The 23,651-nt window shown below is 43.0% G+C and overlaps 1 protein-coding gene across 8 annotated transcripts in view; it reads right to left on the bottom strand.

The window, feature by feature from the left end:
• Positions 1-23,651, bottom strand: part of nkain1 (sodium/potassium transporting ATPase interacting 1) — a 548,201-nt gene that overhangs the window by 9,161 nt on the left and 515,389 nt on the right. For all 8 annotated transcript variants that reach the window (XM_072548005.1, XM_072548007.1, XM_072548006.1 and 5 more), the window contains one exon: positions 22,557-22,638. In XM_072548005.1, coding sequence (XP_072404106.1) covers positions 22,557-22,638 — 82 coding nt within the window. The remainder of the gene's footprint in view (positions 1-22,556; positions 22,639-23,651) is intronic.

Raw genomic sequence — 23,651 nt, 5'->3', positions numbered from 1 at the left:
CTGTGTTTGTGTGTATGTGAGAGTGTGTGTGTGTAGGAATATCTGTGTGTGTGTGTGTGTGTAGTGCAATGGTGATCACCTGTAATGTGGACATGAACCCATTGATTGTTGTGCGGTGCCCATTCATCCGATGTCGTAGCGTTTGCTTTCAACAGACAGGAAGGTTCCCTCTCTCCCAGTTGGGGAACACTTCAGTGGTCCAGGACATTCAGCCTTGGACTTTTGGGTGACCATCCTCCAAGGTGGACTTCGGGACAGGCAGCAGAGGAAAGTGGCCGAGCAGAGGCTGATAGCCAAGTTCAGTACCCATAAGGAGGGCCTCAACCGGGACCTTGGGTTCATGTCCACATTACAGGTGACCACCATTGCACTACACACACACACACACACACACACAGATATTCCTACACACATACACACACTCTCACATACACACGGACACAGGTACACACAGATGCGCACACAGACACCCGCACACACCCTTATAGACACACACAATCCCACACATGTACCCCCTCACAGACTTAAGACACTCTGCACTCACAATACACACACACACACACACTTTCTCACACTCAGAACCCCCACCCCACACAGACACACACAGACAGACAAAGACCCACATACACACATATATTTTGTGTTGTGAATTTGTACTTGCAGAGTTACATTGCACTTTGCTCAAAAACTGCATACATTCATGTAGAACTCTGAGCTCAAAAACTGCATGAATTTATGTAAAACTCTGTTATCTCACTTTTTAGATTGGAATCAACCTAAACGTCAGGTCATAGACAGAGAACACAGGGGGCTAACACCTTCAACATATTGTCTAGGTATCACCATTGTTAACAGCTAACCCGAGAATGCAACTTTAAAAAAAAGGGTTTTGTGATTTACACATGAAAGAAGTGAAGCTATCACTGTATTCTAACAGATGAAAGACTTAACAGACAATCAATTTTTCAATGTATAATTTCAGTTACATCACACTGCAAATTTTTGCAATAAATCCTGTGTTACTATCGAGCCCTCCACAATCACCTGATGAAGGAGCGTCGCTCCGAAAGCTAATGTGCTTCCAATTAAACCTGTTGGACGATAACCTGGCGTTGTGTGATTTTTAACTTTGTACACTCAGTCCAACACCGGCATCTCCAAGTGATGACAGTAACTGCTTAAGCAGCCTGGTGAGGAAGTTGTGATTTAATGTTTCACTTTAATAAACTGTACAATAAAAACAATGTCACAAGGCACAACATGAATGACAACCAGAGACCTGCACAGAGAATGACTCAGAATATTTAATCAACTTTAAAAACACACATGGCTTCTTACATCTCTGTCCATTTGATTGTAATAAACAGAAACATATTTTTCTTGACTCTGGATTGGTGAATGCAGTCTATTAGGTTTTCAAAAAAACAGGAGACAATACTGTCTGGTCACCGAGAATAATTCTCGCTGCTGCTAGCAAAGAGCTGAAAAAGTCTGTTAATCAATTCAGTATTCTAGTCTCCTTCCTATAGGAAGGGTGTTGTGAAACTTGAAAGGGTTCAGAAAAGATTTACAAGAAATTTGGAGGGTTTGAGATATAGGGACAGGTTGAACAGGCTGGGGGTGTTTTCCCTGGAGCGTCAGAGGCTGAGGGGTGACCTTATAGAGGTTTATAAAGTCATGAGGGTCATGGATAGGGTAAATAGACAAGGTCTTTACCCTGGGGTGGAGTAGTCCAAAACTAGAGGGAATAGGTTTAGGGTGAGGGGTGAAAGATTTAAAAGGGCAACTTTTTCACACAGAGGGTGATGCGTATGTGGAATAAGTTTCCAGAGGAAGTGGTGGAGGTTGGTACAATTATAACGCTTAAAAGGCATCTGGATGGGTATATGAATAGGAAGTGTTTAGAGGGGTAGAGCCAAGTGCTGGTAAATGGGACTAGATTAGGTCAGGATATCTAGTCGGCATGGACAAGTTGGATCGAAGGGTTTGTTTCGGTGCTATACATCTCTATGACTCTAATAATGGATCAGAAAGACAGGAGTAGCCGCGCTCACTGAAGACTTCATTTCCTGGTTTTGAATGTTTTATTTATCAACCCATGGAAATGGAATCCCAATACTTGCTCACCTGAATTTCATTTGATGTACAGCACAGGGACAGGCCATTCAGCCCCACTGTCCCCTCCTCCAGTTTATACTTCACTCAAGCCTTAATGAATGGATGAATGAATAATTTTGAATGATGAAAGATTTTTTTATTGTCATGTGTATTTTACAGTGAGAGTACAGTTAAACAGAGTAAATACGTGTCTGTGTGGGTTTCATCAGGATGCTCCAGTTTCCTCCCACAGTCCAAAGGTGTGCAGGTCAGGGTAAATTGGAAATGTTAATTCTGGATTAGTGGTGCTGGAAGAGCACAGAAGTTCAGGCAGCATCCAAGTAGCTTCGAAATCGACGTTTCGAGCAAAAGAAGGGCTTTTGTCCGAAACGTCGATTTCGAAGCTCCTTGGATGCTGCCTGAACTGCTGTGCTCTTCCAGCACCACTAATCCAGAATCTGGTTTCCAGCATCTGCAGTCATTGTTTTTACCTGGAAATGTTAATTGCCCATTGTGTCCAGGGAGGTGCAGGCTGGGTGGGCTAGCCATGGGAAATGTAGGGTTATAGGTATAGGGAGCGGGGGTGGGTCTTTGGGGGGGGGGGTTGTCAGTGTGGACATTGATGGGCCAAATGGTTTCCTTCCATATGCTAGGGATTCAATGATGATTCGATGAAACGCTTTCATTTGTCGCCATGATCTGGCATCATTTTGAACAGTTTAATAATAAAAATAAAATGATATCGTTTAAAGAAAAGTCCCGTTTCCAAACCCGTAACATCTCAGCCTATCATCAAGACCTTCCATTCCTTTCTCGCTCTTAGATTTATTCTGCTTTCCCTCGTGAATCGATGCTGCTTGGCTCCACCATTCCCTCTGACAGTCAGTCACATGTTCTAACCACTCTCTGAATAAAGAAGATTTGCCTGGATTGTCGGATGAATTTATGACCTTGTATCAATGAATGGATATGACCCTTATTCACGGTATGCTGACAAGTGGAAAGTTCTTCTCTGTTTCTACCCTATCAAACGTAACCAGCCTCTGGCTTGTGAATATTTAAACAAAGACTAAACCACAATTACCAATGTGAAAATGGTTCCTCACAAACCAGGTTTTAAGAATTACTTGTCACTTGTATCTTTTAACATGGACAATTGCAGTGAAATTGATTTCTTGGTTAGCCATGGTCTGACTTGTTATTGTGGTGGTTTAAGGAAAGACTCAAATTGTGAGATTTGTGACCTGTTGGTGGGGTTAGTGGTAGTGGAGTGAGTAGATGAGTTTAGTGAGACTGATAACCCAGACAGTGAGGATTGGTACCATCCCATGGGGCAGGGATGGGATGGTGTTGGTGGCAATGAGTGCAGCTAAAGATATCCCCAGGATTAACTGTTCACCTCTTTTCAAGAGGCTTTTGCTGAATTCTGATCAAAATCCTCTGAAACCCTGTCTGGTTGTTAGTGGGCAGGCTGATTAATCCTCACTGGAGTTCACATCTACAGTCTTTACCCTCCAACAAACATCAATACTAACCAGTTACTTCAATAACTGAAAACACCAAATTAACTGGAGCTGTGTGACTGTGTCAGTTCAACAACAACTTAGATTTATTTAGCATCCATAGCCTGCTGACTAGTTTAATTCCTCTCAGTGGAAAACTGAGTGCCTTCCTTGTTAAGGTTCATCAATGAAAGGGATTTGGTTAAATACTTGAAGGGAATAAAATAGGGAGAAAAAAGGAATTGGATAGAATTTGCAAAGAGCAGGCAGAGGTATGGATTGAATGATCTGCTGCACAAATATGTTTTTGAAATCTTTAATAGAGACAAAAGAGAGACACAACATTGAAAAGCATAGAAGCAAAATTCACTTCTCTTATTGAAGCTAGCAAAGGGAATGTGGCAGAAAAATCACAGCATCGCCATTCCTTGTTATCTCATTACAGTGAGAGATAGATCCCTTTTACCTCAGTAATCTAATGTTGGTGTTTAGACATGGCTTAGTTAGGTCAAATCACCATAGTCTGAGAGGATCACACTCGCTTTGGAGAGAGACTACTGAAGGAGGTTTTGTAGTGATTGCAATAAGGTTAGCCGGGTGGTCCTCATTGTATATGAGTTCCCTGATTGTGGCTGTTAATCTGGTCCAATCATGGAGCCCTGGCTGACAAAAATAAACAAGCGTGTCAGAGGTTCTGTTCACTCTGAGATCTGGCTCTGAGGGAGCTGTATCAGTAGCAAGGGCTCGACACGTGTAAGTAAAGGGTGACTTGCTGACAGGATGCCAACCTCTGTGGAGCTAAGGCAAACGTGGAGGGCAGCAGATGAATGGGTGAGAAGGTAAGATGGTAGGTGAATTATTGAGTAAGTGTATGGTTGCAAGTGGGAGGGTGGAGTGGCAGGAGGGGAGATGGGTTGTTGGTGAGTATGGAAGGTAAGGTTTGAGTGGATGTTTGGGGGATAGGTTGGGATGGAAGGGTAGTTAAATCTGGACAGGGATCAGGTTTACTGGAGTCATTGAAATGAGTCAGGGCAATGTTGCAGATAGAAGTGGAGGGGTGTAGATGGTGAGTTCATCTCAGATGGACAGTCACCTTCGAGTTGGAACTGATTTTAATCCATCTAACCTTTCCTTGGTAATTATCCAGGTAAGAAAAGCAGAGAATTCTCTAAAGTCCCTGATTGCAACTCAGTGCTGGAGTCTTCTCCACAAGCCACTAGACACTGGCACATCACAAATGTAGACTTCCTGGGAAATGCCTGCATTGTCACTGGCCATTGAAATTCTGAAGGGTACCTACATGTATTTTGCAGGGCTACGATCATATATCTTCGAACCCATTTCTAGTACATAGAAATGTTAACTGTGAATAAGAGCCACACAGTCAAGCTCTCAGAGGAAAAGAAAATGAACAGGAGTGTCAGAGGTTCTGTTCATTCTGAGAGCTTGCTCTGAGGGAACTGGATCAGTGTGAAGGACTCTCCATGTGTAAGTAAAGGAGGACTTGCTGACAAGATACCAGCCTCTGTGGGGTTACTTCACACTGTGTCATTGTGTATGAAAAATAAATTATACACAGCTGCAGGTAATTTGGGGAAAAATATAAGCAAAAGAAAATGTACAAGTTGAGTCATTATGATCTGGTCTTGTCAACTCTCTAGCATAAGGAGGTCACATTTTTTTCCCTCTAAGGCATCCGCCCACTTGGGAGAAACATCCAAGAACTACGCCCAAGTTTCCTGCTTGGGGCTGTTAATCTGGTCCAATCAGGGAGTCCTGGCTGACAGATAAAAACAGGAGTGTCAGACATTCTAACACTCTGACGGCTGGCTCTGAAGGAGCTGAATCATTGTCAAGAACTCTCCAAGTGTAAATAAAGGGTGACTTGTGACAGCCTAGATGGAGGTAATTCAGTGGTGAGAGGGGAAAGCACACTCCTGAAGAAAAGTGCTTATCTTTGTGTTGGGGTAATCATTTCTGGCATCATGCCATTGTTTGGGAAGTTTGATTCCTTTGATTCTGCTGTTAAAGATTTGACTCAGTATGTGGAAAGAATGCATGATTTTCTTTCTAGGCAAAAGACACTGGGGCGGATGAAAAGTGACAAGTAATTCCCCTGTTGGCTTGTGGACCTGTAGCTTTCTGGGTTATAAGGAGTCTAATATTTCCTGAGGTATCAGATACTAAAATCTTCCAAGAGTTGATGGATTTATTTAAGAATATTATATTCCCAAATGTCCTCTAATTCTGAGTCTCTATCAGTTTGACACAATTTGAAAAGGGCAGTCAGTATTGGGATTTTTGACTAGGTTAAGACAAGTCAAATAGGCCAGTGAGTCTCACTTCTGTTGTGGGCAAAGTCTTAGAGAGAATTGTAAGGGATAGGATTTATGCACATCTGGATAAGAATGATGTGATCAAGGATAGTCAGCATGGTTTTGTGAAGGGCAGGTCGTGCCTCACAAACCTTATTGAATTCTTTGAGAAGGTGACTAAGGAGGTAGATGAGGGGAAAGCGGTAGATGTGGTATATATGGATTTTAGTAAGGCGTTTGATAAGGTCCCCCATGGTAGGCTACTGCAGAAAATACAGAGATATGGCATTGAGGGTGAGTTGGAGGTTTGGATTAGGAATTGGCTCTCTGGAAGAAGACAGAGGGTAGTAGTTGATGGCAAAGGTTCATCTTGGAGTGCCGTCACTAGCGGTGTTCCGCAAGGATCTGTTTTGGGACCATTGCTGTTTGTCATTTTTATAAATGACCTGGAGGAAGGGTTAGAAGGTTGGGTGAGCAAGTTTGCGGATGATACGAAAGTCGGAGGAGTTGTAGACAGTGAGGAAGGATATGGCAGGTTACAGCGGGATATAGAGAAGCTGCAGAGCTGGGCAGAAAGGTGGCAAATGGAGTTCAATGTAGTTAAGTGTGAAGTGATTCACTTTGGTAAGAGTAATAAAAAGATGGATTACTGTGCTAATGGTAGACTACTTGGTAGTGTGGAAGAGCAGAGGGATCTTGGTGTCCATGTACACAGATCTCTGAAAGTTGCCACCCAGGTAAATAGTGCAGTGAAGAAGGCATATGGCGTACTGGCTTTTATTGGTAGAGGAATTGAGTTCCGGAGTCCTGAGGTCATGCTGCAGTTGTATAAGACTCTGGTGCGGCCGCATCTGGAATATTGTGTGCAGTTTTGGTCGCCATACTATAGGAAGGATGTGGAGGCACTGGAACGGGTGCAGAGGAAGTTTACCAGGATGTTGCCTGGTATGGTAGGAAAATCCTATGAGGAAAGGCTGAGGCACTTGGGGTTGTTTTCATTGGAGAAAAGAAGGTTTAGGGGTGATTTGATAGAGGTGTACAAGATGATTAGGGGGTTAGATAGGGTTGACAGTGAGAACCTTTTTCCACGTATGGAGTCAGCTATTACAAGGGGGCATAGCTTTAAATTAAGGGGGGGTAGATATAGGACTGATGTTAGGGGTAGGTTCTTCACTCAGCGAGTCGTAAGTTCATGGAATGCCCTGCCAGTAGCAGTAGTGGACTCTCCCTCTTTATGGGTATTTAAGCGGGCATTGGATAGGTATATGGAGGATAGTGGGTTAGTGTAGGTTAGGTGGGCTTTGATCGGCGCAACATCGAGGGCTGAAGGGCCTGTACTGCGCTGTATTCTTCTATGTTCTATGTTCTATGTTCTAAGTGGCAGAACCTTGTGACTTTGGTCTAACCATTAATTAGATACTGAAAGACTATATGGTATGTGAGATTAATGTTGTAACCCAGTGAAATTGCCTAGTAGCTGAAACCCAACTGGACTTCAAACAGACACAACAGCTGGCTTTATCGTTGGAAAGAGTGGGAAGTGAAGCATTTGAGTTACAGGGTATTCTGATGGAAGTGGATACCTTCACCAATCTGACTGAGCTTGGGGAATACAACTTGAGTGAAGGCAATTGCATTGTCACACTCAGGACAGATCTTGAACAGAGGGACTCTGGGTCAGGTAGAGTCGTGGACATGATTTATATGAATTTCAGTCAGGCATTCGACAAGGTTCTGCATGGTAGACTGGTTAGGAAGGTTAGATCAAATAAAAATATCAAATGGGAGAACTAGCCATTTGGATAAAGGACTGGCTCAAAAGTAGAAGTCACAGGTTAGTGGTAGAGGGTTGCTTTTCAGACCGGAGGCCTGTGACCACTGGAGAGCCACAAGGATCAGTGCTGGGTTCATTGCTTTTCGTCATTTATATAAATGATTTGGATGTGAATATTGGAGGTATAGTTAGTAAGTTTGCAGATGACACTAAAATTGGAGGTGTTTTGGACAGCAAAGAAGGTTATCTGAGAGTACAATGGGACCTTGATCAGATGGGCCAATGGGTTGAGGAGTCGCAAATGGAGATAAATGTGAGGTGCTGCACTTTGGAAAGGCAAATCAGAGCAGGACTTATACACTTAATAATTAGATTAGATTCCCTATAGTATGGAAACAGGCCCTTCAGCCCAACGAGTCCACACCGACCCTCTGAAGAGCGACCCACCCAGACCCGTTCCACCAACCCTATATTTACCTCTGACTAATGCACCTAACATTATAGGCAATTTAGCATCACCAATCCACCTGACCTGCACATCTTTGGATTGTGGGAGGAAACCGGAGCACCCAGAGGAAACCCCCACAGACACAGTGAGAACATGCAAACCCCACATAGTCACCCAAGGTGGGACTCAAACCCAAGCCCCTGGTGCTCCATTAACAGTGCTAACCACTGAGCCACAGTGCTGTTCTGGGGAGTGTTGCTGAACAAAGAGACCTTGGAGTGCAGGTTCATAGTTCGTTGAAAGTGGAGTCACAGTGAGATAGGATAGTGAAGAAGGATTTGGTATGCTTTCCTTTATTGGTCAGTGCATTGAGTATAAGAGTTAGAAGGTCACGTTGCAGCTGTACAGGACATTAATTAGGCCATTTTAGGAATATTGTGTGCAATTCTGGTGTCCCTAATATCGGATCACCAAGAATAATTTTCGCTTCTAATAGCAAAGAGCTGAAAAAGTCAGTTAATTAATTCAATATTCTGGTCTCCTTCCTATAGGAAGGATGTTATGAAACTTGAAAGGGTTCAGAAAAGATTTACAAGGATGTTACCAGGGTTGGAGGGTTTGAGCTATAGGGAGAGGCTGAACAGGCTGGGGCTGTTTTCCCTGGAGCATCGGAAGCTGAGGAGTGACCATATAGAGGTTTATAAAATCATGAGGGGCATGGATCAGGTAAATAGACAAAGTCTTTTCCCTGGGGTGGAGGAGACCAGAACTAGAGGGCATAGGTTTAGGGTGAGAGGGGAAAGATATAAAAGAGACCTAAGGGGCAACTTTTTCACACAGAGGATGCTGCCTGTAAGAAATGAGTTGCCAGAGGAAGTGGTGGAGTCTGGTACAATTACAACTTTTAAAAGGCATCTGGATGGGTATATGAATAGGAAGGATTTAAAGGGATATGGGCTAAATGTTGGCAAATGGGAGTAGATTAGTTTAGGAAATGTGGTCAGCATGGATGAGTTGTAACGAAGAGTCTGCTTCCGTGCTGTACATCTCTATGCCGGTTTGACTCTATGGCTGCCTGAGTGAAGCCCTAATCAAATACCTTAAAGTTCTTCAGGAAAGTCTTGGGACTATCAAAAGGGCCAAGGCCACGAGGAAACAATTTCACCATTCTGCAAGACCCGACCAGTGTCATTTGCCTTACGGGCAAAAGTAAAGGCAGTCATCAGGAGGCTGGAAAGTGCAGGAATCATCAAGCCAGTGCAGTTTGTAGAATGGGCAGCACTAGTTGTACCAATTGTGAAGCCCAATGAGTCGGTCTGCCTGTGGGGATTTTATACAAACAGTGGGAGAAATAACCAATCCCTCACAAAGTTGGCAGGGGGTGCTCTCCTTCACGACGTTGGCCATGAACCATGCATACTTGCAAATGCAGTTAGATGAGGATTCCCAGAAGTATGCTACAATTAATGCCCATAAGGATTTATACCAATATATGAGACTGCCATTTGAGGTATTGTTAGCCTGTGCAATGTTTCTGTGAACAAAAGAGCACATTTTACAAGGTCTACCCCAGCTCGCCATTTATCCAGACGACATGCTAATAACAGAGAAGACCAATAAAGAGCCCTTGGAGAACTTGGATATAGTCCTTGGATGTCTCGCCCAGGCGGAGGTATGTCTTTGATGGGAAAAAGGTGTGTACCAGGCACCCCAAAGATAAGCACATTTCTTCAGGAGTGTGTTTTCCCCTCTCACCACTGAAGTACCTCCATCTAGGCGTCAGAGTGTTAGAATGTCTGACACTCCTGTTTTTATCTGTCAGCCAGGACTCCCTGATTGGACCAGATTAACAGCCCCAAGCAGAAAACTTGGGCGTAGTCCTTGGATGTCTCTCCCAGGTGGGCGGATGCCTTAGAGGAAAAAAAATGTGACCTACTTGGGCTAGAGAGTTGACAAGACCGGATCATAATGACTCAACTTGTACGTTTTCTTTTGCTTATATTTTTCCCCAAATGACCTGCAGCTGTGTATAATTTATTTTTCATACACAATGACACAGTGTGAAGTAACCCCACAGAGGCTGGTATCTTGTCAGCAAGTCCTCCTTTACTTACACATGGAGAGTCCTTCACACTGATCCTGTTCCCTCAGAGCAAGTTCTCAGAATGAACAGAACCTCTGACACTCCTGTTCATTTTTGTTTCCCTCTGAGAGCTAATACATTGACTGTGTGGCTCTTATTCACAGTTAACATTTCTATGTACTAGAAATGGGTTCGAAGATATACGATCCAAGCCCTGCAAAATACATGTAGGGACCCTTCAGAAGTTCAATGGGCAGTGACAATGCAGACATTTCCCAGGAAGTCGACATTTCTGATGTGCCAGCGTCTAGTGGCTTGTGGAGGAGACTCCAGCACTGAGTTGCAATCAGGGACTTTAGAGAATTCTCTGCTTTTCTTACCTGGATAATTACCAAGGAAAGGTTAGATGGATTAAAATCAGTTCCAACTTGAAAGTGACTGTACATCTGAGATGAACTCACCATCTACACCCCTCCACTTCTATCTGCAACATTGCCCTGACTCATTTCAATGACTCCAGTAAACCTGATCCCTGTCCAGATTTAACTACCCTTCCATCCCAACCTATCCCCCAAACATCCACTCAAACCTTACCTTCCATACTCACCAACAACCCATCTCCCCTCCTGCCACTCAACCCTCCCACATCTTCCCTTCTCACCCATTCACCTGCCGCCCTACACGTTTGCTTTACCTCCACAGAGGCTGGTATCCTGTCACCAAGTCACCCTTTACTTACACATGGAGAGCCCTTGACAGTGATCTAGCTCCCTCAGAGCTAGAGCTCAGAGTGATCAGAACCTCTGACCCTCCTGATAACCTCTGTCAGCTAGGGCTCCCTGATTGGACCAGATTAACAGAGCCAATCAGGGAACCCATATCCTACGAGCTCCACCCAGCTGACCTCATTACAATCACTACACAGTGTACATTTTTAAAACTACAATCCCACTTATTGCCAATTATCTTCAATCTAAATCACTTTGCTTATCACCATTCCTCAGTTACTCAATCAAAGCCATTCAAGATTTGGAACACTTCAATTAAATAACCCCTTAACTTTTTGTGTTCTATGGAGAACAGTCACTCCACAAATGTAGCAGCCAGTGGGGAATCTCTCCGCTCAAAGGGACACTGTTTCTCTGTAGGTTTTCAGGCCTAATACTGGTTCATCAAGAAGAATAAAGGAAACAATTGGACATCAAAAAGGACAAGAATTCTGCAGATTTAAATGAATTTTACTCAATGATTTAACACTCTGGTGAGGATTTTAAGTACTCTGCAAGTTACAAATTAATTACATGGTACTTTCAAAGAATCTGAGCTATGTGATAAATTAACCTCTTATCTGTAAAATAATGTGTAAGTAAATAACATTGAAAATATTAATTAAAATATAATTGGTGGGATTGCAAATTTCACTCTCCTGCTCTCTTTGCAAAACTAATCAGGGCTCTCAGCTCATACTCTTTCTGTTGAACTTGTTATCCAGTTCTCCAATCCAGGGAACATACTTTTCTGCAGATAATAGGATGACAAATTGTTCATCCTAATCACTTTGAGATGCAGCAATTTGCATTAAAAGTGCTGGAGGTTATTAAAGAAAAATTGCTTTTTCAAATAGATTTAATGTTTTTAACGTGTTGTAAAACCTGGACATTCAATAAGCTGGAACAGAGGGGATTTGGGGAGTAGGGGAGCTAATGTAACCAATCAGTGAATTAGGCATTTGTTTAGGGAGGGCGAGAATGGGGGTGGAGGGGGAGGTGGTGTAGGGCCAGTCATGGCGAAATGTTGGTGTCTGGAATATTAAAATTATATTGAGCCACTTCCTTGAGGGCTCAGGGCAAGAGCTGTTGAATGTACTTTCCCTTTAGGAGGGTCCAACTTTGAGGGCTTTGTGTACACTGTGCACACTGTGTTGTGATCCTACACCTGTTTACATTCTGGACACATGGTTGGTTTTTTTTAAAATTAGAACTCCGACAGTGTGGAAACAGGCCTTTTGGCCCAACGAGTCCACACTGACCCTCTGAAGAGTAACCCACCCAGACCCATTCCCCAACACTATTACTCTACATTTCCCCTGGCTAATGCACCTAACTCATACATCCCTGAGGTTTGCTCAACTAACAAAAATATCAAAGAACCGCAGATGCTAGAAATCAGAAACAAAAACAAGTTTCTGGCAGCATCTGTGGAGAGCACACAGAGTTAACGTTTCGGGTCCAGTGACCTTTCCTCAGTGACCATTGAGAAGAAGGGTCACCGGACCCGAAATGTTGTGTCTGCTTTCTCTTTCTCCGTAGATGCTGCCAGACCTGCTGAGTTTTTCCATCAACTTCTGGTTTGGTTTGCCGAACTGTTTGTTTCATATCTTGAAATGTGTCTGATCATTTTAAATGAATTGACCCACCAAGTTAATTAATCTCTGATGGTCGCTTGATTATTTGATCATTATAGGGGTGCTACATGGTTTCAGATCAGTCTATCTGAAATTTTCTGAAACAGGCAATTAGGCAGTTCTTCCCTAGTTCCACATCCACCTTGATGACAGCTTCCCAACCTGTTCCCTCTACCTGCACGTGTTTATTGTGTTTTCCCTTCTCCCCCAATGCCATGATTTGTTCACGTCGTTACCGCTCCTTGTGCTCCTGTCACAATGTTGATACTGTGACTCAGCCGCTCGCGGCCACTCTGAGGCCCATTTTCCATCACTTTCTTTGCTCAATGATCATCTTCAGCCTTCCTTCCAACTCCACCCCTCTCCCCTTCTTGTCTGTGAATTGCCCTGACCTGTCCTCTGTTGTTGTTCATGCCCACGTTTTATCCATCATGCCGTTGGTTCTGATAGTGAGTGAGTCTGAGCTCATTACAGCTGCCCCAATCTTTAGAATTAAAGAATCCCCCACAGTGGGGAAGCAAGCCATTCAGCCCATCGAGTTCACACCGCTGCTCAGAAGAGCATCCCACCCAGACCTACCCTAGCCCTATGACTCTGCCTTCCCCATGGTTAACCCAGCTAGCCTGCACATTCCTGGACATTGTGGGCAACTTAGTGTGGCCAATCCACCTAATCTGCACATCTTTGGACTCTAGGAGGCAACTGGAGCACCCAAAGGAAACTCATGCAGACACTGGGAGAATTTGCAAACTCCACACAGTCACCCAAGGGTGGAATCGAACTTGGGTCCCTGGCACTGTGAGGCAGCAGTGCTAACCATTGAGCCACTATGCCACCCTTTAATGGAGTCTGCCATCTGGCTGTGGGAGAACTTTGCAATCTCCTGCTCCAAGTCAACGCAGAGTCTTTGGAGATCTGAAAATTTATAAAAGGCAGAGCAGGCAGGGCAATGAAATCAGAGGCTGGCAGAAGGAAGGGTGATGAGAGAGGACAGTAAGCTCTTCTGGTCAGAGAAAATCCAGGGAGGACTTAAAGTCACATGGCATCATGGCAACAAGAGATGGAAGGAAGTTTTCTGGGATATTTTATTGTAAAAGGGAGGCTAAAAAGGAGAAATGAACCAGTATAGCAAGAGGAATCCTTTCTGAAGTCAATTTGCTCACAACATCAAGAAGAGGAAATAAATCATGGCTCAATGGATGAATCCATACTGAGTTTGAAACATCAGCTCAGCCAATCCTCTCACAGGTGGAAGGAGAGCTTGAGGAACATTCGAATCTGGAAGATGATGAGCCAAACAAAGAACTCCACCAGGATTCAAGATTTGAAAGGGCATGAGCCTGTCACCAGTGCAGTGTGGACAATGGTGACCGTGCCACTTGGCTGAAATGTGCTGGTCTGGTGGGAGAGACTTTGGTGAAGTATGGTTCAGAACATGCCCAGGAGTTCACCAGTCCAGAGATCAGAACCAGAGAACATTTTCGATGAGTCATTAAAATAAGATACTTGCTAATGGAAAAAAAATGTATCATCAGTGACTTCAGTCTTCCACAGCAAAGGACATTGTGTTTTATCATTTGTTTAGCGGTACCATGAAGGATCTCCTCTGGTGTAGTGATTGTATCCCTACCTCTAAACCAGGAGGCTGGGTTCATAGTCCCACATCTCTGAGCAGGATGATTAGAAAATAGCTGAAGTAGTGTGATTTTTGTGATCACTTTTTTTTTCTGATAAAAGTTCAAAAGAGTGGAAAATATGCATGTCGTACTAACAGTGACTGACAGGGATCTGAGAACATCTGGAGAATTTTCAAAACTGGAAAAAACTTGAACTGTGATTGAAGTCCAAAACAGGGATTGATGAAAAAAAAATTGTGCCTCATTATACAATGAGTGACGAATTGGGAATCAATCCTGGAGCAACTAATTGTTTTAGTGAGAGTTCTTCAAACGTGGAAGTTGACCTTTCTGGGAATAAAGAAAAACTGCAAGCTCCTGCTCATGGGAACTTCGTGAATTTTGTCAAATATCTACCTTTGTTCTTCCATGTTGTGCATGATCATCTTTATAAACAGACAAAACACATGGGAATGAGACACAGAATGGACTGGTTCAGCTCTTGTCCAACCCTGAGGAAAATATCATAAGTTCTCTCGTGTTGCCAAGTACTTTTCAGTCACTGTAGATTGTACACCCAATGTAGACCACATTGTATAAGTTATCGTGACCATAATCATTTATGGAGGTAACTGCAAACACTGATCATTGGGAACCGGAAAGCAGAATGGAAGATTTCTTTGAATTTGTATCACTGACAGAGACAACTCGTGTTCATTGAGAAACCCCTTACCCCTTAGAAAAGATGCTATTTCCAAATGAAAACATTGGTAGTCAAGGCTATGATAATGGGAACAATACGAATGCGATAAAATAATGGTGTCCAATGAAGAATTTGGGATAATAATTTACAAACTTTGCTTGCTCCTTGCAGTTTGAATTTGGCTTCCACTGATGCTGCCAAGTGTCATTTGCAGGCCATAGCTTTCTTTCACCAAGTACAACATGGTCATGTGGATTTCTCAGCTTTAATACATTATTGAGAAGTTCTGATGACCATATGCATAATCTTACAGTGAAACCATTGAGCAAATTAAATAGAGAAACGTTGCATTAATGCCTTCAAACTGGTATCTTGGGTGAAGTTCACCCCTCTGTCAAAAATGGCACATGTTTAGATTCCCTATAGCATGGAAACAGGCCTGTCAGCCAACAAGTCCACTCTGACCCTCCAAAAAGTGACCCACCTGGACTCATTCCCCTACCCTATAGGCAATTTAGCCTGGCCAATTCACATTTTTGGATTGCAGGAGAAAACCCACACAAGCACAGAGAGAACGTGCAAACTCCACATAGACAGTCGCACAAGGCTGGAATCGAACTGGGGGTCCTTGGTGCTGTGAGGCAGCAGTGTTAACCACTGAGCCACCATGCCATGCCAAATGTCATGGTTATGTTTCCCAGAATCATCTGAGATGCCTCGGGTAAATTCACTGCCATCAATCCTTCTCATCAGTATGAGTGTAAGTTACTGATACCAAATGGGGAAGGATGCTGACACCAAGGCATTGGCAGAAGATAGCTTCTGTCTTGATCAACAGAATAGGCTCATTACGTAGGATTTAACAATTAGTCACATTACATCTCAGCTACTTGATAGCCTCTTGTGAGACCTGAGAGCAAGTCAATTGCCACAACATTCATTTTGACACTGGCAACTGGTCCTGCAGATTACAACTGGTCCTTTCTCGCACAGAATGGTTAGCCCCACCAGGTTCAGTAACTTATACCTCCCAGGAGTGGAGCTGATCGTTTTTAAAAATTCATTGAAGGGAATGAGGGCGACGCTGACTAGGCCAGCATTTATTGTCCGTCCCTAACTGGCCAGAAAGTCAACCACATTGCTGTGGGTCTGGAGTCACGTTTAGGCCAGAGTAGGTCAGGATGGCAGATTTTCTTCCCTGAGGGACAGTAGTGAACTGGATGGGGTTTTGCTGACATTTGACAATAGTTTCATGGTTATCATTAAGTTCTTAAATCAAGATTTTTATTGAATTAAATTCCAAAATCCAAATCCAGGATTCAAACCTGGGTCCCCAGACATTAACTGGGTCTCTGGATTAACAGTTGAGCAATAGTACCACCAGGCCATCCTTGCTCCTTATGGTATCAGTTAACCCTTTCAGTTACTTCCTATCAAATTCAACAGAAATCGATTTTAGGAAGGATGTTATTAAGCTGGGGAGTTTCAGAAATTATTTACCAGGATGTTGCCAAGAATGGAGGGTTTGAGTTATAAGGAGAGGCTGGATAGGGCTGGGACTTTTTTCACTGGAGTGTAGAAGATTGAGAGATGACCTTATAGAGGTTTTTTAAATCATGAGGAGTATATATAGGGGGAATGGCGGGTGTCTTTTCCTTAAGATGGGAGATTTTAAGACTAGGGGCATATTTTTAAGGTGAGAGTAGAAAGTTTTAAAAAAGACATGAGGGGCAGCTTTTTAATGGAATGGTCCATGTGTAGAATGAACCTCCAGAGGAAGTGATGGATGTGGGTACAGTTACAATGTTTAAAAGACATGTGGATAAGTCCATGAATAGGAAAGGTTTGGAGGGAGTGCAGGGAGGTGGGTCTAGTTTAGTTTAGGATGATGGTCAGCACGGATGGGTTGGATCAAAGGGTCCGTTTCTGTGTTGTATGACTTTCTGACTAAACCTCTTCACTATCAGATGCATGAGATCAATTTTGCACTAATTGAAATCTCTGATTACTTTATCCACAAAGGAATGGCAAACAATATCTCATGAGCCAGTGCACAAGCTCTTGGTTTCAAGTTTGTGGCTTCTCTTGTTGTCTGGTATGACATCCTCTTTGAGACTTAGCTGAATTATAAGCAACTTTAGAGGATGGAATTTGACATACATGATGCTTTTAAACAAGTGACAGAATCCAGGATGTTTCTTAGATACTGCAGGAAAAACAAAGGTCTTGAATGAACACACGGGTGAGCTTTCTGTGGGTAAGATTTTGGCATTCTTTGAACCAGATCTGGCCCAATGTAAGAGAAAGAGGAAACAGCTCATGGATGAATCTTTTCATGTATGTCAAAAACTGACATATCAAACTTTCAATTATAAAGAGTTTTCTTTTGAAAGAAAACATAAAGACAAAGATAACTGCTGATGTAAAATCAGTGAGTGTCTGGCAAAGCTCTGAGAGGAACCCTGGAATGTCCCACTGAGGATGCCAAGGAACTTCAAATAGCAAACCTTTAAAGGCAGAGATGCAATTCAAATCAAACAGGACAGGGATCCCATGTGGCTTCAGAGATCCGCAGGAAGCCATTTCGTGCAGATAATGTCCCAAACTGCAAACACGTTTGTACTTTACAAATCCAGGAAAATAAAAAAAGGGATTTAAAATAAACTGCAAACTCTTGTCTGCATGCGTTAACAGGAGAAAGTGAGGGCTGCAGATGCTGGAGATCACAGTCAAGAAGTGTGGCACTGAAAAAGCACAGCTGATCAGGCAGCATCCGAAGAGCAGAAGAGTCGATGCTTTGAGCATAAGCCCTTCATCAAGAATGAAGGGCTTATGCTCAAAATGTTGACTCTCCTGCTCCTCAGATGCTGCCTGATCAGCTGAGCTTTTTCAATGCCACACTTCTTGACTCTGCATGCGTCAATACGCTGATGTGTAAGTACATTAGACACACAGGTAAAGAAAGGTCTTTACTTACTCTGAATGCTGGAAGCCAAGTAAAACAATGAAATCAAAGTCAAAATGTCAGCAGGACACAAGACTGTCAGCTAACTGTTTTAAAATATAAATGCATTTGCATTGGGAAAGGTATTCACGAGGAAAGGGATCCTTCTTATTTCACCTTATTGTGAGCAACCGAGAGGGGGATTAAATTCAGAAGAGAGGCCCTTTCACCTCCCCCCCCTGGGGATCCTAACCCATTTGGGGGGTTTCCCAGCTGGAAGTGGATCCAACTGGGGATCATCACCCCAGCAGCAGCTATACCATGAGCTTATTCAGGATCTCCAGGGAAAATTCGACATGAATTTTTATTTGGCAATCCATCAAGCAGAGATACAATCAGTGGAAGAAAAATTCACCCAGACGTCTCAAATTAGTGCTGTGTTTGGCTTCCTCTCTGATATTCACAGTTTGCAAAACAGCATATCAGAGCAGATTATGGAACACTGCTTGAATCTGCAGGAGGCCTTAAAACATGGGAATTCCAAAGGTGTGAGTGCTTCAGATTGGTGAATCAGAGCTATTGTGAAGTGTGCATCACCACAAGACACTTTGAATGTTGTGTTTGATGAAAAGCTGAGATCGTGTGCCCCCAGCTTGACGTTCGCGCTCTGCATCATCTTGACCCTTCCTGTTTCTGTGACCAGTCGTCAATGAAATGTTTCCAAGCAAAGGTTGACCAAAACTTACAATTTGTTCCTCTGTAAGGTGAGGAAAAGTAGCTGGACCTTCCACTTTGCTGAGAGAAATTGAAATTGCACAAAGGAAACAAATCTTAAGGAATTTTTTTTTTGTATTTACCAAACTGAAAATGCAACAAGTTATATTTGAAAGTTTGATCAACTTTGTTGCGGGGAGATACATATCATGTCAAGTGAGGTATATTATACACTTCTTCGCATTTACTCAGTTTAACTAGATGGCCGGTTTGTGAGATGCCATGAGTGTGGGTCTGATTCCCACACCGGCTGAGGTTATCGTGAAGGACTCTCCTTCTCAACCTTTTACTGTATATATGATACCTTATGAAAACAATGTGAACGGACAACCAGAATCACAATATTCTCTATTTTCTTGTAAAATGTTATTCATTTATAAATAAAGAATATTTATTCTTCCCAATGTCGAATTCAGCTATCGAATTCGAGCATCAAACTCCTGCAATGGGTGGTGTGTGTATGGAATGAGCTGCCAGAGGAAGTGGTGGAGGCTGGTACAATTACAACATTTAAAAGGCACCTGGATGGGTATATGAATAGGAAGGGTTTAGAGGGATATGGGCCAAGTGCTGGCAAATGGGACTAGATTAATTTAGGATAACTGGTCGACATGGATGAGTTGGACTGAAGGGTCTGTTTCCGTGCTGTATATTTCTATGACTCTATGACTCTAAGTTGAACGCTAGATTGGGTAAAAGAGAGAGAGGGGGTGCACATAGCTTGAGATACAAGAAAAATCCAACTCACTTCATATTCAAGAAATAATTTCATGTTACTGTTTGCTTGAAATGATATGTATTATTCCAGCTTTAGTTAAAATATGGTAATTTATGCACAAATGTTGATGTATATGCCTACTCTGTTTCCATTCTTTAAAACATGATGCATTTCTTAAATTTATTTCACAATCTGGCACAAACTTTCTGTTCACTGAAATTTATGCCAAAGATTCACAAGCTTTGCAATATCCTGTTTGAAAAATGCAGCAAAATTCTCTTATTTTTGCATATATGTAAGAAAAGCCTTGCAGATCTTACAAGTGGAAAGGGCCTTTCAATAACTCAAAAGGATTAAATATGTGAACTGAATTTTAAGTATGTTAAACAGTGGAGAAGGATGCAATAAGTATTCAATGGTTGCAATATTTATTAATAAGTAGTAATTGTAACCAGTGGTTGGGCAGTGTGTGTCAGTCCAGGTGAACTGTGAGCTAGACTCACAGTTAATTGAGCTTGTTGTACACGGTAACAGAACACAATGATCAAATTCATAGAAGATGGGAAGCGAGGATTGTTCTTACAGTGAAACAGGATAACGGGGTGGGCAGGGTGGATTTAACTCATTCATTCAAAGTTCTGAGAGATCTTGATGGAATAGACTGGGAGATACCCCTGCTTCTACTGGTGAGAGGGTTGGTAATCAGAGGAGAGAGATTTAATATAATTGGCAAAAGTTGATAGGAACAGATGAGAATTTGCTTTTAAGTGCAGCAAGTTATGATCTGGAACGTTCGAACTGAAAGGTGTCCTAGAATCCTTATGGTGCAGATAGACAGCATTAGGCCCATCAAGTTTGCACTGGCCCTCTGAATAGGCTCCAGACCCAACCTATCCTCCTAACCTTGCATTTACCATGGCTGATCCACCTAGCCTGCGCATCCCTGATCACTAATCCAGAAGTCACTGGACTCTGTTATGTTTAGTACCTGAGCATCTCTCCGTTCTCTCTCCCATTGCCTGAATAAACTGTCCCCAGCAGGATTCTAGTTCCATAGGCCATCACCCCAATTGTCAGTCAAGATCCCACTCTCTGCATCCCAAGTTACCTCATTAATAGAGAGTTGGGGTAGGAGTAGTACAGTGGCTGATTGGTTAGCACTGAGTTCGATTCCATTCTCGGGCGACTGTGTGGAGTTTGCACATTGTCCCCATGTCTCTGTGGGTTTCCTCCCACAGTCCATAGGTATACAGGTTTGGGGGATTGGCCATGCTATATTGACCGTAGTGTCTTGGGATGTGCAGGCTAGATGGTAAAATCATGGGAGATGCAGAATTGTGGGGATAGTATGTAAGTGGGATGTTCTTTGGAAGTTCAGTGTAGATTCGATGAGCCGAATGGCCTCTTTCTGCATTGTAGGAGTTCTAAGGATGAATACTTGAATTTGCAGGGTGCCTTTGGAAAGAGGAGGGAATGAACTAAAGGGGAAGTTAGATAAGTACATGATGGAAAATAAGATTCGGCTGCTCAGGTCAGATGACTTAGAGAAAGGAGGAGAAAATGCTGGAAAGTCTCAGCAGGTCTGGCAGCATCTGTAAGGAGAGAAAAGAGCTGATGTTTCGAGTCTAATTGACCTTTGTCAAAGCTAAAAAAAGGGAGAAATAGGGAGGTATTTATACTAGGCTGAGAGAAGGTGAGTCACATAGCACTGGCTCCAGCCCTGGTCATTCACATTTCCTAATCTCCCTATAATCTCTCCATGCACTGTCTTTATTGCTACCTTTGCTTCTGGAGCCATGACTCACCTTCTCTCAGCCTTGTATAAATTTCTCCCTATTTCTCCCTTTTGGTTTCAGATTCCAGCATCCGCAGTAATTTGCTTTTATATAGATAAAGGAGGAAGCTGGAGATGAGCCAAAAGGCCTGAATGTACCATTTGGGGAAAATGGTCTGTTTAGGAGCTGCACGTATATCATCATTGAGAATAGGAAGGTTTAGTTGCTGTGTCACTATTTTTAATGCTCCTGCAATCTTTCTTGCAGGTTGCCTGGGGCCATTTCACTCTCTGAGATCGCAGGGTGAGTTGGCCACCCCCTGCAACCCCCCCCCCCCCCCCCCCTACCACTATCCCCCCACAACGCCACCACTACCCCCACCTCATGGGAGGGTCAGTCCTGTTCCCTGGAACAAATCATTGCCACCATGTGACCTATTCTGACAGCCTGGGCACTGGGTGAGGATTAATGATGGATTTTCCTCAGCACTACAGGATGCCTTCCTCATCAGATCGTCCCAGGGGATATCACAGAATCAATGAATTGTTACAGCATAGAGGAGTCCATTTGGTTCATCATGCCTACACCAATTCTAATCCCCTAGTGCCAATCTCCTGCCTATTTGTGATCTCCATTTCTATCCAAATAACCTTCCAACACCCCTCTTGAATGTCTCAACTGAACCTGCCTCCATCAGATTTCCATGCAGTGCATTTCAGACCCTAACTACTCGCTGGGTGAGAAAACTTCCTTCTCACATTATCTTCACTTCAACATCATTTTAAATCTATACCTTTCATTATGAGCAGAAACAATTTCTCCCTCTCCACTCTAACCAGCACATGATTTTGAAAACCTTGATCAAATCCCCTATCAGTCTTCTTCTTTCCAACAGTCCCAATTTCTTCAATCAATCCTCGTCACTGAAGTTCCTCGTTCCATCCATAAATCACCCCGCACCCTCTCCAAGGAGGGGTGTGGAGGCGAGGGTGAGAGCTCGTGACATTATGTCTGTGGATGCAGATTCTCAACACTCTGCTCAGTTTAGCCAGCAAGTGGAGGAATGACATCTCCGAACCCAGCTCTCCGCCTACGCTTGTGATTACAAGATTCAAAGCTCCACACAGCTCTCTGATCTCTGGCTTTTCCCTGAGAATGGCAATTAGCAGTAGCTAGCACACTGAAACAAGGAATAAAATCAAAGACATTTTCACAGACAGACATTAAGGATAAAGTATGGAATATTATCCCTGGACAACAATCCCTGGACAACAATCCCCGGAATATCAAAGGAAGGTCTAAGTGCTGGAATGAAGTGCTAGGGAGGAAAGTAAGACAGCAGCTTGGATTGAATTTGTGGGGAGATGTGCAACGTTACCTCCAGCAGAGAGTGAAGCACTTACGTGTACAGAGGCTGCAACTGTAGGTGAGAGGTCTTTTGTGGGGCTTGGTAGCCATAGGAATCAAATCCTCCAATGAAATCAACTGAAAACAAAAGAGAAACAATGACTATGTTTCAGTGTGAATAATTAACTGTCATGAGCGACGCTCACCTTTATATCTTTCGGTTACATTCTATAAATTTCAATTTTTCAACTATTTCCAATTGAGGTGTAGATGCCATCTGATGCCAAAACCCCCAACCCCAAACCAAACCCTTCTTTACCCAACATGACCTGAGCATCATGTCCTTGTTGTTGGCGCTTACTGCTCATAACCTGAAGTTATTTCGGGGCAGTGACTTGAAAGAAATTCTGGGATTTACATATCAATCAATCGAAACCTGCACCTCCATTCTAACTGTTTAAAGGTTTATTAGCCATCTAGGTTTGTTCAATGCTTTTGCATCTGTTGTACGACCCTTTTATCTTTTACTACAAGTTCAGTGTCCAATGTATTCTCTCTCACTGAGGAAGGAGCAGTGTTCCGAAAGCTTGTAGTTTTAAATAAATCTGTTGGACTATAACCCAGTGCCGTGTGGTTTTTGACTTTGCCCACAAATCAACTGTTGTCTTATTCAACATTACAACGGTACTTTTCAAAAAGCATTTCATTTTCAAGCGCTTTGAGGTATCCTGAATCCATGAACGGTGCAGCATAAATGCAAGCCCTCTCGGTGTTTTCTTCAGCACACACAGTTGTTGAAGACAGCACTGGAAATTGCTGTCAGTTATTGTCCATTGTTGGCAACCCTGAGAAACAGCAGCACGCTTTCCTCTTGAACCCCAGAGTTGTAATCTTTTGATACAACTGACTGGGCTTGCTAGGCCATTTCACAGAGCATCTATGAGTCACTGTCTAAGTGTAGGTTTGGAGTCATATATAGGCCAGACTACATGTGCCTGAAGATACCCTTCTGTCTAAAGTTCCAAGGAGTGATGATCACCAACAATATGTCCTGGTCCACCCACATTGACACTACAGTCAAGAAAGCACAACCACTTGTCTACTTCCTCAGGAGGCTAAGGACATTCAGCATGTCCATGAAGACAGTTACA

Source organism: Chiloscyllium punctatum, chromosome 27 (genome assembly GCF_047496795.1).
Source record: "Chiloscyllium punctatum isolate Juve2018m chromosome 27, sChiPun1.3, whole genome shotgun sequence".
Taxonomy (NCBI): Eukaryota; Metazoa; Chordata; class Chondrichthyes; order Orectolobiformes; family Hemiscylliidae; genus Chiloscyllium; species Chiloscyllium punctatum.
Note: the sequence above shows the minus strand (reverse complement) of the source record. Positions and strands in the feature narration are given on the sequence as shown.